The sequence below is a fragment of the Pan troglodytes genome, chromosome 21 (assembly GCF_028858775.2).
Source record: "Pan troglodytes isolate AG18354 chromosome 21, NHGRI_mPanTro3-v2.0_pri, whole genome shotgun sequence".
Classification (NCBI taxonomy): Eukaryota; Metazoa; Chordata; class Mammalia; order Primates; family Hominidae; genus Pan; species Pan troglodytes.
In genome coordinates, this window is record NC_072419.2 from 19,592,339 (window position 1) to 19,612,364 (window position 20,026).

Here is a 20,026-nt window from a genome sequence, read left to right on the forward strand (position 1 = left end):
AGGGTCAGTAACCATTTGAGATATTTCCTCTGGTGCTGGTGACACCCAATACCAGGGTTGTTAATGACCAGGCAGAAGACACATTCCTGATAACAACCCCCCAACTCAGTGAGACAGAATGCTGCCTACACAGGCAGTAGAGGCTGAAGGAAAGCTGCTTGATACAGGCAGTGGTTCACTTACAGGGGAAGCCAGATATGGAACATGGGTCCCTGACTCCATAGGTTTAGCAAACCCTAAGAAACTAGGCAGAAATGAAGGTCCCATTTGGGACTTTCACTCAGCTCAAGTTCTTTCTCCACATACTCACCCTTCTGAATTGCCCAGTTTTTAATATTTCTCCATTTCATTTAGCTCTCCATGTCAAGTTCTAAGAAAAGGACTTTAACATTTTTCAAGTAAATAGTGAAAGACTCAAAGAGAAGCCACCGTCACTAATTTTAGGCAAATAGAATGACTGAAACATGAATATAAGGAGCCAGTCAGGAAATGAATAAATAGAGAGAGGATATTTAAAGTATTCTGCAACATTAACAATAATCTTAACATGGCATGCAAGAATTAGGAGTAGCGTGATTCTGAAAGCCATTTATTCTAATGAACACAGGTAACTTCTGGAAAACGTGTCTTAAGAGAATATTTAACAGTACAAATGGGTTAACAATAAAAATTGGAAAGCTAGAAGTTCAACAATTTTTAGTAACCAAAATACCTTCTTGAGAACCTACAAGTTCATGAATATTTAATCACTAAAAAATAACTCCTCAGAGCTTTTAAAAATAGTTTTCAATGTTCCAGGGGAAAAAGGAAAATAAAATCCATGTAACAAAAGAGGAAAGATAGAAAACGAAATAACAAGGAATCACTTAAAACTTAGATGACAGATATTATTTTGACAAAAAAAAACGTACCTAGAACAGATTTGTCTATTAAAAGAAAAAGACTGAGATTTGGCCAAAAACCTAAGTTCAACTATGTGCTGCAATTTAAAAACATACGATATTAAGTTAAAATTATTTCAAAGGGTGAAAAATAGAAAGATAGGTCCCACCAGGTACCTAGAGCCCACCTCCCTGCTGCAACCACCAAAGGGGCTCAAAAGGGAGGTCATGTCAGTAGAAGGAGTAGCAAAGGAAGAGCCCAGGAGGCAGCTTCCTGGGGGAAGATTGTTTGCAAAATCTGCACCTGTAAATGTTAAAACTGAGCCCAAAAATACAGCTGGAAATGATATATTTCCAGACACATCTGTACAGAAGTGCAAAGGCTATTTTTAAGATGTGAAATTATGTACTACTGCTTATTTTAGAGTACAACTAGAAAATAGTGGAATACAAAATTAAGGGAGACTTTGACTCCTTTATGGGTCAATTTACATTCCACATAAATGAAGCAGCAAAGAACAAAAAAATGATATGGTAATAGGAGACAATAAGGTGTCTCCCACAGTTGACAACCATCGAGCCAGCATAACCTTGATCTCCAAATCTGACAAACATGCATTTAATAAAGGGAAAACTATAAATTACTATTACTTTATATATTTTATATATAAAATATAAATAATATTATTACTTATAAAGTAATAAAGAAGCCAAAAATAAATAAATGACATAGAAGACATTAACAATGTAATCATTAATGATTGTTAATTTAATAGTTATCAATTGAATGCTCAACCTTAAAACATTACCACTAGACTTCACCTTTTTAAATCCTCATTGAATTTTCATAAAAATCTACTATATATTATGCCACAAAGAAAACCACATGAAATTCTAAAAAGTAGAACCTACATAAGTCACATTCTTGAATCCTGTGAATAAAGCTAAAAATTAATAAGAAACTAACAAGTATGAGATTATGGGAAGCAGCTAGTTGTGTACATAGAGGAAAATATAAGTCTTACTTTACTAAGCAGGAAAGATGAAAGCTAGTAAACTGGGCAACCAACATAGCAAGGAATAAAAGAAAAGCAAAAGTATTGAATTATTAAAGTTAAAAACAGAAACTTAGGAATTTGAAATAGTAATTTCTATTGAGCCAAGCTATCTGTACTTTTTTTTTTTAAAAGAGTTAGAGTTTCATTCTGTTACCCAAGCTGGAATGCAGTGGTGTAATCACAGCTCACTGTAACCTCAAACTCTTGGCCTCTAGTGATCCTCCTGCCTCAGCCCCCAAAATGCTGGGATTATAGGGAGGAGCCACCAGCCCAAGCCCAACATCTGTATTTTTAATAAGTCACTGGAGGTGATTCCGATAAGCAGCCACAGGTGACAATGATTGGCTAGCATAACCTTGATTTCCAAATCTAACAAACATGCATTTAATAAAGGGAAAAGAATACATTACTATTACTTTATATATTTTATATATAAAATATAAATAATATTATTACTTATAAAACTATTATATATTTTTGTAAGTAACATATGTATTTTGTAAATATGTAAAAAGAAAATATAAATATAAATATTTTATAAGTAATAATATTATACATATTATATATAAAAATTGGCATTGAGACTAACAGTACATTCAAATAACAGAAAAACATAATCAAGTAATTCTATTCAGGGATCAAAATAATAGTTCAATAAGGAGATAATTTAAAATATTGAAATAGCTAAGAAGTAAACTGATTATCTTCATAGATGCTGCTAAGCATTTATAAAATTCATTATCCATTTCTCTAAAATTTTAAATAGAACATAAACAAGAAATTCCTGAATAGAATAAAAAATATCTACCTCAAAGAGATTGTACTATGATTCTTGGTTAAATACTAGAAGTATTTATTTTAAAGTCAAGAAAAAGATGAAGATGCCTGTTTTACTATCATTTTTAACAAGCTTTGCAAGTACTAAACAATATAATTAATTATTAGTTCTCTAAGTTAATGAATATTTATTGAAAGACTATTGTACAATAGAATAAGAAGTATATATATTACAAAGGAAGAGGTAAAATAGCCATTATTTGTAGATGAGTTTATTGTTCACCTTCTGGGTTTCAAGCTGTGACCTATGGAGGGCAAGTGAGACTTGTGGAGGGGCTGTTCTTGGGGCTACCAGAGAGAGAGGGAATTGAGCAAGTAGGACACTGAGCCCATCCCTCCACTCGAAACAGAGTTTTGGTCCATTTTCCTCCACTTGACATATTTAAGTAATCAAAAATTTATTAGACATAAAAAGATTCAATAAAGAACAATTTTTTAATTCATACAGTAAAGTTAATAATCAACTATAAATGGTAAGAGATATATTAGGGAAATAATATTACTACTAAATATAACCAAAAATGGCAAACACCTAGGGAATAAACTTATTTTGAAGATGTTTGGAACCTATTGAAAGAAAACTACAAAACTTTTATAAAAGACTTAACAGAAGACATTTATAAAAAAAGACGGAGATACCATATCCTTGAAGGGGAAAATTCAGTATTGTAATTATATTAATTCTTCCCCAAACAAATATGTAAATTGAACACAAGCTCAACAGGCAGGGTAGAGGTGGGTGGGTAGAAACTAAAAGCCTGGAAACAGATGCAACATTGCACTCTCATTTGTATATGATAAGAAGAGTATTTCAGATCAGGTGAGAAAAGGATCAATGATTTCATGATTAGTGTTATAACTGGTTGGTCATATAAGAGAAGAAGTTATATTCCCACCTCACATATTACGTGTAGGTAAATTACACCTAGATAAATTGCAAATACATTTGAGATTGACATGGAAAAAACAAAAACCACCACCACCACCACCACCAAAAACACTTTCAGAATAAACGAGTGAATGAATAAATGAATTGATGAAAAATATCAAATGAGTAAAATAAAACTACTGAGACAATTCAAATATGAAATGCACTTGTGTGTGTTCCCAGGGAGGACCATGTTAGGAATGTCAGACTGTTGTTTCCTTGATGTGCGCAATGCTTCTTTTCTAGTTTGTTGCTTATGACCAAACCCTGCTCAGTTCTACAACCTGTGTTGGCCTCCCATCTTTTCCAGGTGAATTCACCTCATCCTGGCAGAATGCCCTCTGTGTGGGAGGGGTCTTGCAAGCTGACTCAGTGCCACAGGGGCCACCCTGGTCATGGAAAATGGGCAGGCACTCTTCCCTGTTGGAGGTGAGGCAGCCTGCTCCCAACCCAACCACCTGCCACAGCTGTTTGCCCTTCAGGCTTCTCAAGCCTGATTCTGACAGTAGTCTATTTTGTCCTAATACCCCAGGGAACCAGAGAAAACACCCACAGAAACCTGAAGGGAAAAGATTCGGCAAAGTGAAACATTTAAACTTCTGTACATAGAAAACAAGGTTAACAAAGGTAAAAGTCAAAGAACACAATTGGAAAAAGTTATTCCCAATATATATGACAACATGTTAATATTCTTAACACTTAAAGACTCTCACAAACCACCAAAAAAAAGAATATCCCAATTTAAGCAATAGGATACGTTTTTGATAAGGTTCATAACAGGCAAAACTTGGCTGGGTGCGGTGACTCATGCCTGTAATCCAGACACTTTGGGAGGCCTAGGCAGGCGGATCACGAGGTCAAGAGATCAAGACCATCCTGGCCAACATGGTGAAACCCCGTCTCTACTAAAAATACAAAAATTAGCTGGATATGGTGGCATGCGCCTGTACTCCCAGCTACTTGGGAGGCTGAGGCAGGAAAATCGCTTGAACCCGGGAGTCAGAGGTTGCAGTGAGCCGAGATTGCGCCACTGTACTCCAGCCTCACGACCGAGTGAAAATCCATCCAGCTCCAAAAAAAAAAAAAAAAAAAAAAACAGGCAAAACTGCACAGCCAGGATAGTGTGACATTTCTCAACCCTTTTGTCATTATCACATCACCCCAAAGAATGATTAAGATATTGAGATATCTTTTTTCCCTAATTGACAAAAGTTAAAAAAAAATAATACCCCGTAGTTTCAAAGGAGTGAAGAAAAGAGCACTCTCATATACCATTGACAGAGAAAATTAGAGAGCAATTTGAAAAGGTATCAAAAGCAGCCATTTAACTTTGTAACTCTATTTTGAGCAATTTTGTCTTTAAAAAATGAATAAGTATTTAAACTTGAATAAAGTATTTAAATATGTTCAAGAATAATCATTGCAGTGAGACTAATAATGATAAAGTTAGGGAAACAAGTATGTTTCTAACATTCAGAAATTGATTAAATATATTTGGTGGATCTGTTTAGCATAATATTATTTAGCCATTGAAATTATAATGAAATTCTTTAGCACCATGGTCAAGAATAAAAGCTCTGGGATTAAGTTGCTTAAACTCAAATCCTAGTTCCTCCTGTCGACCTAAAGAAAGAAACTGAAGCAAAATTAATATAGAGAGTTTATTTGGGCCGAAGTTGAGGACAGCTTCCCAGGACACACTTCCAAGTTGCTTTGGGAAGTGCTCCCTCCCGCCTTTGCCACAAGCAGGTTTTTAAAGGCAAAGAGGAACAAGGAGTGGGCTGATGCAAACTTACCTGATGGCAATTGTCACTGATATACAGAAATAACATTGGTTAATAATTGGCTATACATTGCTGAACTATAGGTTATGAACTATAGGATGCCTAGCATATTGTTCTTAATCATTAGAGAATTTGTAAAGCCCTCCTCCCAACCATTTATCTTCCTAACAAATTATCTGCTATCATTTAATTGAAATTATCAAGGCTCTTCCTGTGTTTCTTTCTCAAAGATTTGTAGCTAGGTCTAAGAAATGTAGTTTTGTTAACCTGAGCTTTTGAAGAAGGGACCAGCCTAAATATGCAATACGCCTAAAGTATATTTTAAATAAATATATTCTTATGGCCTTTTAAGTTGCCTTAAGAACGAGCAGTTTCTAAAAAATTGCTACCAAGTAGAGAGCTTAACTTTCTTTTAAAAAGAAATTTTAATTAACATATTTTTATGTAAATCAATGTAACAAACACATTTTCAAGCAGTGGATTTGATTAAATTAGCAATGAACATCCCCACTCTAATTGGTTAATAGACACCACAAAACTTTTCTTCATGAATAGTGCCAATTCCTCTCAAACCAAATTATTATAGATTCCAATTAATGAGATTTTATTGCATTTCTCTCAAGCCTCTTAATTTTCTTTTAAAAGTATGTTTCAGGAGAATGGGACTCTCGGAGGAATTGTTTGGGAGGAGAAAAATGAAAGCGTATCTTGGTTTCTTAAAGCCTCTTGGCAATTTCCTGAGACCTAGTAGAGTTCTGACAACATAATTGCCCTTCTCCTGACCGTGATAGAAATTATAGCACAGCTCAATTTCAACTAGCAGGCATATTTCTGCAAGTGTAGAATTTAGTCCTATAGGTTCAACAAAGCCAAGCACAATTCAACAAGATATGACAGTAATTTTACATAAGTATAATACTTGCCAGCAAAGTGATATCTGGGATGATCAAACAATGTTGAAACTCATAGAATTTCAGAATTTGTAGATCTACCACCTTCCATCTTCCCACATAAATACCATAAGATGAGACACATGAAGCCCCAGAGATTTTTAATGACTTGCCAATCAATGTTTCCACAGTCTGTAGGTCGAGAAGACTAGACATCAGTTCTCTTGAATCCCACTGGAGAGCCATTTGTACTGCCCTATACTGCTCATAGCAAAAACTGAAAACCATCAAGATCAGAGGTCACTAAACCAATACAGCTGCCCCCTGTTTTTGTGCAGTTTTAAATAATTGGAATAATAAAAATAAGAATAAGACTTTGTGACACATGAATATTATATGAAGTTCAAATTTCAGTGTCCATAAAGCTTTGTTGGATCACAGCCACACCCACTATTTTGTGTATTGTCTATGACTGCTTTCACTTTACAATAGCAGAGTTGAATAGTTGCAACAACAACCATATGGCCTGCAAAGCCCAAACCATTTATTCTCTAGATCTCTATCAAAAGTTTGCTGATCTAGACAAGTACTTGACATCACAATGATTTAGAGAAAATAAATCCTCTAGATTTATAGCACTGAGCCACATTTCCAAATCTCAGTTCACATCAGCCAAACACCAAGCTCCTTCCTTTAGACTAAAAAACTCTCACTAGAGCCAAATATATTAAGACTACAAACTTCATTGACATCGGCACCTGTGTATATCTTTTAAGGCCAGTGATATCAACTTGAAGAAGACCAAGGACATCATCAATGTCTGCCCCTAATTTCTCATGTCCAGGTGATTATCTTTGGGAAGAGGAGCATTGAGGGTGGCAAAAGAACCATGTGACAGAAATGTAATACCAATCCATTTATTCTGTACTCTTCCTGATAATGCAAAAGAGTTAGACCTGGTAGTACAATGGAAGTCATTTCTGATCATCTTGACACCTGTGTTTCTTCTCATAGACAGGACATAACCTAAATATGTGACCTGACTTTTCACCTAGTGTTAAGTAGCGCAGGGTTGAAAAGACTTAAGTTGCAGGGTCCAGGAGTTTATCCAGACTTTCCCTATTTTTCATCTACCTATTTTATGTTTCTATTATCATCCTTCAGGGTAAAGATGTGTATATTCCTCTGAACTATTCACCAGCCTGGAGCCCCTATATAATTTGAGTTTATCTTAGTGAGCCCAGAAGGAGTAGAATAAACTCTTCTAATGAAGAGCTAGAACTAAAAGACCACATAGGGGCCTATGTATTAATCTTCATCAAAGGTACAATATAGAGCCTCTCATCTTATCATATACTACTTTCAGACTTAATTCTCTGCCATTTAGTCAAAGTAAAATACAGAAGGAGTAATGAAATCACAGAACTGAGGTTCAGCAAGGTCCCTAGAGTTTAGTCTAACTTACTTTTATGAAAGCTCATGCCAAAGTCCAGAAAGTCTCAATAACTTTCCCAAGGTCACATAGTTAATGAATGGAAAGGCCATGTGTATCACAAACTCGAGAGTGCAAGAATTATTCAAGTTCCTTTTTTTTATTACCAAGTTAATGTTGGCCCCAATTCCCAATCTGGATTTCTATTTTTAGTCCATATTGAGGATCCCATTCTTCAAGATGGAGCAAAGCTTTTAGATTATTATGCAGCTCCCAACATCAGGGCTGTCTCCTGGTCCTTGGTCCCACAACCACACTGGTCAACACTGTTGGCCCACTGTTTAAATACAAGCCCTGTGGTCCAGCAACCTAGTGTCTCTGTCCTATGTTGGAGGCTGAGGAGTCTATGTTGAGGATAGAAACTCCAGTATCTAGCGTTCAAGCCATGTTCATGCAACTTGCAACGGTCCCCAGGCAGCTACCATCAAGAGATATGAATGGATCCATTGACCCCAGTCTTGATCAAATCCTCTTTACCCTCTCTGCTTCGCATACCTTGATTCCTCTCCTTTGAGTACTCCTAATGGAATCCCTTCAATTTGTGTAAGCTTCTATAAAGACTGGCAGGAAATAATTCCTGCTTTGGACCCTGTATCATGAACCTCTCTACGAACAAAAGACTAAACCCAACCTGGTTACTTACCAAACATGGAAGGAGGGGAATAAAAAATTTTTAAGGAGAACGTGCATACATTAATATTTCAATAAATTGTCCTATGATGTTTATAACAACAAAGCTTTATATATTTAAGAACATACAGATGCTTAGCATCCCTTGGGCTAACAGCTGCCAAAATTTCCTGCTTTGGAAAAAGCCATGGAATTGTGATGAAGTGTTTCATCTCTGGAGTCAGACATGCTAATTTGAATCTTGGCTCTAAACTTACTAACTGTGTGACTGTGGAACCTCCAAGGGGTCTTGAGGGTAAACTAAACTCTCAAGGTTCTTTTTTCCCTCATCTATAAAATGAAGATAATAATAGTACCAACCTCAAAAACTTGGATGACAATTAAGATAAGGTTTAAAATATTTCAGTATGTTAGGTTGGCACATTGTTAAGCAGATGGTCTGCATTTATCAGTTCTGTCTCCTTTAAGTAGCATCACGTTGGTACCTGTTTCCTCATTAGTAAAATAAGGATACAGTTGCTTACTTTATAGAATATGTGTAGGTGTGAGGATTAGAGAGGATATAGAGCATGAGGATTAAATTAAGCAATCATGGTACATTACTGAACACTCATTACACATTATTTATAAAAATAAATAAAACTTTGCAAAAAGGAAATTGAGACCAGGGGATGAGAGAGAAGTTATTATTCTGTCTACTTAGAAAATCTTCTCTCATCAGAATTGTTTGATGTGAAAGACCATCATAATTATATATCTGTGCCCCACTTAAGGTTTTTATTTACATCTGATCTAATATTTGCTAATGCTTCAACCTGCCAAAAAGCAGGTTGATTTGTGGTTTGTTTAAAATGAAGGCCTGAGTAAGTGGGCAGTTGAAAGTTACTTCCACCATTTTTCCAGACTTCACCATGATGGAGGGTCTTTAACCCAGCAGCAGTGGTGTATGCTTCGTAACTGTATGACCTAGACCCATTTCAGATACTACATCTGGCTTCTTCCAGACTATCTCGGAATATTGGCCAGAAAAACAAAGTCACTCAAAAAGCAATATTGCTCCATAACCTCCATTAGACTGGACGGAAGTGGATCAAAGAGGACAGCAGAGTACCCCAAATGCTTTTGAAGCATGAACTCCAAGATGGAATTCTTTAAGCAGAATGTGAATGCTGGCTTTAATGCAAGAATTACCATTTCAAGCAAAGTGGCACAGATGTGAACTCATAGCTCTGACTCACAGTGTGAATGGCAAGATAGGACAGCTGGCAGGTCCCCATAATAAACCGCCTGCTCTTAGGCCAGGTCTAAGGAACAGTTTATGAACAGGACATTCTGGACCAAAAGTGGCTATGGTTACAATTTGGAAAATAGTCTTCACGTGGGCTACAAAAGAAGAATTGGTAGTTGTGAAACAGGCTTGTTAATAACACCCACACTCTTTGTTATTAACAAATGTCAATATGTAGGCCAGTAATCTCTGACTAAAGAGTATGAGCCAGTCAGTATCAATAAAAATTCAGTAGACATGCATACAGTCCATAGATAGAATATTGGTACTTTATCTTGAATCTAATTTTTGATTTGACTGATGGCAGCAAATGTGGCACTTGGCACATGAAAATACCACTTAGAGAGCTGACAAGAGGATACTTCCAGTTTATGTTTATTACCTTATTCATAAGGCAGGTTTTGAGCATAACACTGGATAAATGGACCACCAGGACAAAAATAAGATTCATTTTATGCATAACAAAGCAATTTGGAGATCCACTGTCAATAGCCAATCTATGGCTGTTATTGACTTTCAGAGACTAAAATGTCACAGAGAAACAAAAGAAAAAAAAATTGTGGATTTATTTATACCTTCAGCTAGCATTATAACTACACTTTCTTAGGAGTTAAAAAATGCCAATATTTATATACCAAAGACAAAATGTTGTACTTGATTTCTAGAATTACCTAAGTATTTGCACCACCAACTGCAAGTTGACATCTTTACTCAATCAGGGTATGGCCTGAATCAATGTTTGTAGAAAGCAAAGCTTCTGGTGACTACTTTATTTCCCCAAGCTCTTCCTACATTTTTATTTTTTGAATTTGAAAAGCAGGAAGAGAAAAGCAGCCCTTGATTAAAAGGAATATTTTTCATTATTCCTTTAAAAATCCACCTCACCCTAGACCAGTCCAATCTGACTTTCAAAGGCATGACTTCCTGAAGTAGAAGTGGTGAAAGATCCTCAGCCATCCTAGGAATCTTTCAGGTTTGTTAATAAAATCCGAGCTATGAACACCAAACAGAGAAATTCCATGGTAATGGAGTTTGGGGCTTATTGTTTTCTATATAAATGAAGGTAAGCCCCTGGATGCAAAACTGCTCTTAACTTGTAACTCAGCTGTGAGACATCTGGTCATAGAAATTGGTCTTGCATCTAGGAGCTACAAATCACTTTGCTAACCATGTGCCCACTGGAAATCCTGAAAAAGGACTGTGTCTGGGGACTTCAGACCTCAGATGGACACCTACATTTCCTTTTTCTTCTCTCTTCCCTTGTTTTCTTTTTCCTTGTCCTTCTTTTCTTTTCTTTTTTTTTCCCCCCTAATGAGATCTTGCTTTGTCACCCAGGCTGGCATGCAGTGGTGTGATCATAGCTCACTTCAGCCTCAACCTCCTAAGCTCAATCCTCTCACCTCAGCCTCCCAGATAGCTAGGACTATAGGTGCATACCACCATGCCGAGCTACTTTACTTTTTATTTATTTTTTAGAGATGGGGTTCTCACTGTATTGGCCAGGCTGGTCTCAGACTCCTGACTTCAAGTAATCCTCCTGCCTCGGCCTCCCAAAGTGCTGGGATTATAGGCATGAGCCACTGTGCCTAGCCTCCTCCCCGTCTTTAAGCCAGGTCTAATGGAAAGGATCTTGTAGGGAGCAATTTCTCAGACTGGTCTTAGACATACCCACTTCTCATGAGTCGGCTGGCTGTTTTATTGCGTGACAACACATCCCATATCATCCTCACAACTTTTAATGATGCAATTGTTGTAGATACGCTCCTGAGATAGCAGGTTTTGGAAAGATTAACGGTGGAGAAAGACACATGGAGATGCATCATGAACTTCTGCTCATGCACTTCTGGGTGACTGGGCCAGTTTCCTGACCCTCTGGGCAGGAAAGGGGAAATATATCAAGTTGGCAAAGTGTGGGCACCCTGTGTCTTTACTAGAAGACTTCTCTAGGAATCAGTGTCTTCAAGCTGGTATTCACTGGCTAGTCACCTTGTTGCCTAGGCATTGAATGGCCATTTGATCTTCTTCCCTGTGCCACCTCCTACTCTAAGCTCAGCCCTGTCTTCATTATTCATCAAAAGGCCCCATATAACTCTACAAGTACCTACTATGTGTCAGCACTGTGGTAGACACTGTGGTTGCCAAGACAAACATCTATGACACCATCATAGAATGTCTGACACTATGGCCATCTATGATACTATTGTCAGTATCTGTGGAAGTCATGGCATCTCACACACAGTATCTGCACCCCAAGGACTCTTTCTGTACTAGAGAAGATTGCCCTGGGAACATTCTCAGTTCAACTTAATAAGTGCTATAATCATCATATGATAAATGTTATTCAATCTTGGAAGAGAAAAATGACCAGTTTTCCCTGGGGAAGCTGAGAAAGGCATTAGAGAAAAGATGAAGGGCAAAAAATGGTTTTATGTGGAGGAAATAGTACGTGCAACATCGGGAAAGCCTAAAATGGCATTTTTCTCAATCCCTCTGCAAACTTTCAGGAAAGGTAGCCAGAGTCCACACAGCTGGTAATAGAAGACCTAAAGCCAGAACCTAGTCTCCTCATGCCCAGGCTGTTGGCCTTTTCACTATCTGTTCTTGGAACCATTCCCATCGGGAAGAAGCCTCTTTTAGGTAAACACGTATCTGGCAAATGATATGCCCATGTTTTATTCCCAAATATCAGTTTCTCTTTCTGTTCCATAATATATCTTTGATAATACAAAGTTTGAAATTACAATGTAAACTTTTAACATTGCACCAAATCTTGAGTCAGACTGACTACTAGAACACTTGTTTTTTGTTGTTGTTGTTGTTGTTGTTTGTCTTTGTTTTTGTTTTTTGAGATGGAGTCTTGCTCTGTCGCCCAGGCTGGAGTGCAGTGGCACCATCTCAGCTCACTACAAGCTCCGCCTCCCAGGTTCACATCATTCTCCTGCCTCAGCCTCCCGAGTAGCTGGGACTACAGGCGCCCGCCACCACGCCCAGCTAATTTTTCGTATTTTTAGTTTCACCATGTTAGCCAGGATGGTCTCAATCTCCTGACCTCGTGATCTGCCTGCCTTGGCCTCCCAAAGTGCTGGGATTATAGGCTTGAGCCATGGTGCCTGGCCTTTGTTTTTGTTTTAAGATGAAGTCTCTCTCTGTCGCACAGGGTAGAGTGCAGTGGCTCGATCTCAGCTCACTGCAACCTCTGCCTCCCGAGTTCAAGCAATTCTCCTGCCTCAGCCTCCCAAGTAGATGGGATTATAGGCACCTGCCACTGCACCCGGCTATATATATATTTTTTTTTTTGTATTTTTAGTAGAGATGAGGTTTCACCATGTTGGCCAGGCTGGTCTTGAACTCCTGACCTTAGGTAATCTGCCCGCCTCAGTCTCCCAAAGTGCTGGGATTACAGGCGTGGGCTACGCGCCCAGCCTAGAACACCTGTTTTACTATGCCTTCTAATAACTTTGGGGATAAATAAATTCTAGTTTGAAAAGCAAGGCCCCTCAGTGTGACCTCTCATGAAGGCCACAGATCACCAAGTGCCCTTCAACATGAAATGCAATATAAATGTTAGAACTGACCATTCAATACCTTCTTACCATTTTAGCACAGTAAGAAAATTAACGTACAGATTTAAATAAATTCTTATATCATACTTTGTATAGTAAACTATGTTGATCCTTAGGCAGAAGAAAGTATGTTTATAGCGGCCCTAAACATGCTAACAATACTTCCGTAACTTAAATCTGCGCAACAGCTCCTATGTTCTATGTGTGCAAATTACAGCATCTCTCCACTTGTACATTTATCTATCATTCAGAAAGCACTGCTCAATAAAAACATGAGGCAAGACACATGTGTAATTTAAATTTTCTAATAGCCATATTTAATAAGTAATAAAACAGGTAAAATCAATTTAATTATACATTTTCTTTAACACAGTATATGCAGACTATTGCCATTTAAATGTGTAATCACTATAAAAAAATATCGGGCCAGGGGGCAGTGGCTCACGCCTGTAATCCCAGCACTTTGGGAGGCCACGGCGGGTGGATTGACTGAGCTCAGGAGTTCGAGACCAGCCTGCGCAACACGGTGAAACCTCGTCTCTACTAAAATACAAAAAATTAGCTGGGCATGGGGGCATGCACCTGCAGTCCCAGCTACTTGGGAGGCTGAGGCAGGAGAATTGATTGAACCCGGGAGGCTGAGGTTGCAGTGAGTCAAGATCACACTACTGCATTCCAGCCTGGATGACAGAGCGAGACTCTATCTCAAAAAAAAAAAAAAAAAAAAAAAGTGCTATTTTACATTCTTTTTGTCATCGTACTATGGCTTCAGAAAATGGTACATATTTTACACTTACAGCGCATCTTCATAAAGACATTAAATTTCCAATAATTAATATGAAATGTAATGCTATCAAAAAATAAATTTGCAGTTGGTGAAATGCAGTTTACTATGCTTTAGCTTTACATTTTAAGTTACTTAAAATAAAATAAAATTTGAAATTCAGTTTCTCAATTGCACTAACCACATGTAGCTGGTGGCTACCATATAGGACTGTGCAGACCTAGGAGTTCAAGTGAAAGCAAACAGAAAATACGGGCAGCATCAACATTTGCTGTAGCAAAGCATAAGGGGATTATGTTTAAGAAGGGATCAAAGGGCAAGTATGTAAGAGATTGTAAAGAGATAAAAACTAAACTTTGGAGTTAAACTAGATTATCTCTGTTGCTTTTTATTGGTAACCTCTTAAGCCTCAGTTTTCTTATCTGTGAAGTAAAAATACCTGCATTATTGGGCTTCTAAGATTAAATGAGAGAACCTAAACAGTGAGCTCAACACAGTATCTAGTACATTCCAAAGGTTCAATAAATTATAACTAGTTTTATTGTATCTATGGAAATCATGGGATCTGTTTTGCGTTTAGGTGTGGGAAAACTCTGATGGGGTTATAATTTAATTAATTACTTGTGAGATGTAGAGTAAAAAGAGAGAAGAATTGCGGGGGTTTTTTTGTAAATTATTTTTCATTTATAGCATGGTGAAAAGTGCACCAGTCATAAGTATACAGCTCAATGGATCTCCACAAAGCAAACATACCTATGTAACAAATGCAGAAATAGAACATTCAGAGAATCTAAAAACCGTCCTCATGCTCCTAACAAAAGTAACTACTATCCTGACTTCTAACACTGCAGATCTGTTTTGTCTGGTTGCATATTTTATGTAAACGAAATCATACAGCCTGTGCTTTTTTAGATGTCTGACTTTTTTCACTCAACAACAGATTTGTGAGATTTATCCACAATGTTGTGTGGAGCAGTAGTTCATTCTTTCTCATTGCTGTATTGAATTCCACTGTATAAATACCCCACATTGTATTTTTCCATTCTACAATAGTTGACTATTTGGGCTGTTTCTAGATTAGGGCAATGGCAAATCTTCCTGCTACAAGCACTCTTGTATAGGTCTTTTGGTGATGTGTACGTACTGGAATTTGAGTTTTCAATCTTGGCCTTGTTGAAAAGAGAAGGCTCACTTCTCATGTAATTTTATGTGCAGGCACCTTGGATAAGCACAAGGAGTTGGAGGACCTTGTGGCTAAGTTCCTGAATGTGGAAGCAGCTATGGTCTTTGGGATGGGATTCGCAACTAACTCAATGAATATCCCAGCATTAGTTGGAAAGGTGAGAATTGTTAACATAATTGTCTTCTACTGTATTACTCCTAAGAACTGTAACTCTGAGTAGGTCCTTGTTAGAAGTATGGCTGAGATGGGCACGGTGGTTCACGCCTGTAATCCTAGCACTTTGGGAGCCCAAGGCGGGCGGATCACGAGGTCAAGAGACCTAGATCATCCTGGCCAACATAGTGAAACCCCGTCTCTACTAAAAATAAAAAAGTTACCTGGGCATGGTGGCACACACCTGTAGTCCCAGCTACTTGGGAGGCTAAGGCAGGAGAATTGCTTGAACCCAGGAAGTGGAGGTTGCAATGAGCCGAGATCGGGCCACTGCACTCTAGCCTGGTGACAGAGTGAGACTCTGTCTCAAAAAGAAAAAAGAAAAAAAGAAGAAGTATGGCTGAGAAGGTTCTTTTCGTAGGAGAAACTGATTGGATATTGGTATTTTTGAATAAGTATGCCAGCTTAGTCCAGCAAATCTTGTCATGATATTGCTGATTATATAATTGCAGCCCTAGACATGGGTCAGAATTCATCTTCAATGACAGTTTAACAAAGCAGTCATAATTTTGGGCTCCTGAGTTCCCATCTGCAACTTCTCAGAGCTAATATTTATTAAGCATTTATTTGGACAAAATATTTGTCCTACATTACCCATTTATTTTTTCATTCAATAAACCAATTATTGAGAACCTACTATGTCCTCATATAAGGGAAGATACAAAACATACAAAGATGAACAAGACCTATGTATTTTAAATTTATGTAGTTTACAGTCTAATGGGGGAAACAATATGCTGAATAAAATAGGACAAATACCATAGAAAAGGCATGCCCATATACGAGGAAGGACAAAGAGCTGCCCAAAACCCTTCCTGAGAAAGTCTGCAATGTCTGGGCAAAAATGGTGAGAGGAGAACAGAATTTTAACAGATAAATAAGTTGAATTATTTAGGACACGAAGAGGGAACAGCATGTGTAAAATACATAGGTTTGGAGGAACTAGAATATAGAATGGTGGTCAAAGAAAAGACCAGAGATGAAAGCAGGTGCCAAATGGCAATGAGCCATGTAATGACAATCATGCTGGTGTTTGAAATTGTTCCTCAGAAAAAAATGGGAAGTTGGCTGGTTCATTGCAAGTAAGCAAGTACATTAATCAAATTTATGCCTTTGAAAATGTGTCTCATCACAACTACATGCAATGTATGGTCTTAGACTGGATTTTGCACCAAACAACATCAAACGAATGATAATGTCTATAAAAAGCTTAAGACATCATTAGAAAAGTTGGGGAAATTTAAATTTGAACTGTCTATCAAATGATAGTATTGTAGAAGCATTGAACTTCTTGGATGTGATCACTGAATTGTGATTTTTTATATGAGAATGTCCTGTTCTTAGGGAAGGTGAGGTAGAGGCTTATAAATAACTCCTAAATGTTCCGCCAGAAAAATTACAAATATGCATATATCTAGAGTACAAATATATGGGAATTTTTGTGGCTTTTGCCTCGAAAAAACTCAAAACATGCTGTGTGTGAAACTACAGAAATATAATGGAGTATTCAAAGATTCTGGAAGACCACAAAAGACAAAGGTCCACCATAATTTGCCTGCATTTTTGGTATGCTTAAGAAGTTTTACAATTTAGAAACGTTTAGTTTAAAAAGAAGAATACTTTTACAAAGGGTAATTTACAAGCAGTAAGTTAGGCTGACTTTATCCACATACCTCAGACTGAATTGCCATCCATACTTCTCCAAATTCAAAATTTTTGACTGTAAAACTGAAGTTTTTGCATACATGGGATGTTAATACAGTGGAAAATAAGGATCAGAAGTAAGAGCTTGAATTGTCCTGCACAAAAGACCCTTGCCTTTCAGGAGGAATAACTAAAACTGTTCCAAATAATCTCTCATGGAAGTGCCCCTACAAGTTCATAACCCACCCAAAAATCTACCAATCTTCCTGTCAGAGATCAACACTTTAGGCTCTACCTGGTGCTTAACAAGGATCTTGGATGAACTTCTCTACTGAAAACTATATGCAAATGTTGCAGTGAACATGTAATCTCTTAAAACAATTTCCATCTCCATCAGCTAACTGCTATACATGATTTTGTCCACATAGACACCAGGTTAAACTCTTGGCCTTTTAAAATTAAAGTGAGTTTTAGAAATTGTGTGATAGGTTTTAGAGTGTCTTCCTGTCCCCACAAGTTGTTTTTCCTTGGTTTTATTTATTGGCTTGTGTTTTGTGTGCTTGTTTTCTGCACAGGGATGCCTCATTTTAAGTGATGAGTTAAACCACACATCGCTTGTGCTTGGGGCCCGACTCTCAGGTGCAACCATAAGAATCTTCAAACACAACAGTGAGTATCAATGTATTTACTCAACATGTACTGGATTGCTCCTAGAAGAAAGTAAAGATTATTGATGAGGCTTTGTTCTGTTCTTCAAGGTGACAACGTAGCCTCATGAAACACAATTATGTTTACATTCACTCCTGGCTTGTTAACCTCTGGTGACCTGGAACAAATGGTTGAAATGCATTAAACATCCAAATTGTTAAGTGTAACCCAAACACATTAATGTCACTGTTAGTGGTTTTGCAATGTGGCCTCTAAATACATGATTGATCTCTCAGGACTGCCATTTAATTATCAGAAGTGTTATTACTCTTCCCTTTCTACAGCTCTGCCTTGGGAAAGTTTGAAGACTTAAGTTTTGTGTTAAGGTCAGGTACAAAATTAGCCTGTTCCTTAGAAGGATGCCTCCTTTCACTTTGCCCACCCACAGATGCTCAGATCCCCACCCAACGAAACCATCTATTCGACTTCATTGAAATGTCCTTTCAGGGTCTGGTTTGCGTGGCTGGGTGGTGAGGAGCAGGCAGAAGGCTATTTCTTCTTTTAGGGTCTTGATGAGGCAGCATGGAAATTATCAGGAAACACTTTGAAGGAGGTGGATGGTGGTGGACATCTGAGTTCTCTCGTCCAGCTCTGCTCCTGACTTACTGTGTCACTTTGTATAAATCCTTTCATCTTCCTTGCATTCATTTTCCTCATCTGTAAAATGAGGTGTCGAACTCTGTGATAGGTAAGGATCCTCCTGGTTGAAAGGTTTTGATTCTAATTTGTTATTGTCGTTGGAAAATTCCCTTCTTTCTGTGCATGTGTACATGCATGCACACACATGCACTCACACACATGCACACACGTGTACACACACAAATTTGTTTTCTCTTTCTTCCTTACCACCTTTCTCTCCTGCCTTCCCTTCCCCTTCATTTTTCCCTGTTCCTCTTTCCTAGCTCTCCCCTCCAATCCTCCAAGGAGGTAACAAAGTTTGAAGTGACAAGAAGAAGGCTGACGGAGAACTGAGGAAGAATTGTTTCAATTCTGTTCTGCCCACCTCGCAGCAATCTTAAACCAAAGAACAATTGTCCCATGGGGGAGGAAAGAAAATGCATGGGAGTATTCTCAAGTGAACCCCCTTGTCTAACTCGTAGAGTTGTTCAAATGAAAAATCTATGGCTCTCACTGAGTGGGGTGAGGTCTGGCTATGCCTTACTGAGCCGCTTTCAGTAGCTATGTGAAGATGAACAGTTAGAGTGCAGTTCAGGACCAGACCTTCCAGAAGAGCCAAACTATGGCCCCCTCAGACTTATAGGGTGGCTATAACATCTGGCTTAATGTCATTCAAAATACACTGACCTCATTTGTCCATTTTGCATCAAACACTCAATTTCGGCTTTAGACTTGGATAAGCCAAGTTAAATTCTTTCAGTTCTGCCTGAAATATCATGGATTGTCACATCTAGACTCAAATCATTTTGGCAGTGTTGGGAATTCATGTTTGGAGTAGACGTCTTTCAAGGCTCCAAGTAAGTTTATTAAGAGACTACAAGGAATGCCTCTGGTATTAGCACAAGTGTGTTGTGCCCTTTGATTCTTCAGCATGACAGATGATTGCTGATCAAAGGCTCTGCCTACTTGGCAAAGGATAAAGGGGATAGCTAGGCAGTCATTCAACTGTAGTTCCATCTATGTATGTGGTTAAACGTGATAATCTCACTTCCAGAGAGACGTAGTCGGGGTGTTATCTCTTTGGAACAGATCAACATGATCATCATCAATGTAAACCCCTTGTTTCTTCACTCCATTCTACTGCGTCAGTGCTCATAATGCTAGCTGCACAATAGTGGCATCTAGGGAACATCCATAAAAGATCAATGACTGTGCCCACCTCAGATCAACTCAGTCCAAATATCTGTCATATAGATAGATAGGTAGGTAAGCATACATACATATATAAATGACCAACTGGGAGACTAAACGTAAGCTTCATTAATCATTGACCAAGCATTCCCTATTCTCCAGCTTAAGGCTTTTAGGGTAGAAATCCTCCAAGATGACCATCACTGGGTCGGGGCCAAAACATCTGCATTTTTTTCTGAGTTCCCCAGATGATTATAATGTATACTGAGAGATATAAGACCTAGAATCTTATTTTTTGAACCTCCTTTAATCTAAGCTGTCCCCAGACCTTGCC

At 37.9% G+C, this 20,026-nt stretch overlaps 1 protein-coding gene across 2 annotated transcripts in view; it reads left to right on the top strand.

Moving 5' to 3' along the window:
* The window catches only part of SPTLC3 (serine palmitoyltransferase long chain base subunit 3), a 159,113-nt gene that overhangs the window by 67,998 nt on the left and 71,089 nt on the right, over positions 1-20,026 (top strand). For both annotated transcript variants that reach the window (XM_009436815.4, XM_001135152.5), the window contains 2 exons: positions 15,351-15,475; positions 17,751-17,844. In XM_009436815.4, coding sequence (XP_009435090.1) covers positions 15,351-15,475; positions 17,751-17,844 — 219 coding nt within the window. The remainder of the gene's footprint in view (positions 1-15,350; positions 15,476-17,750; positions 17,845-20,026) is intronic.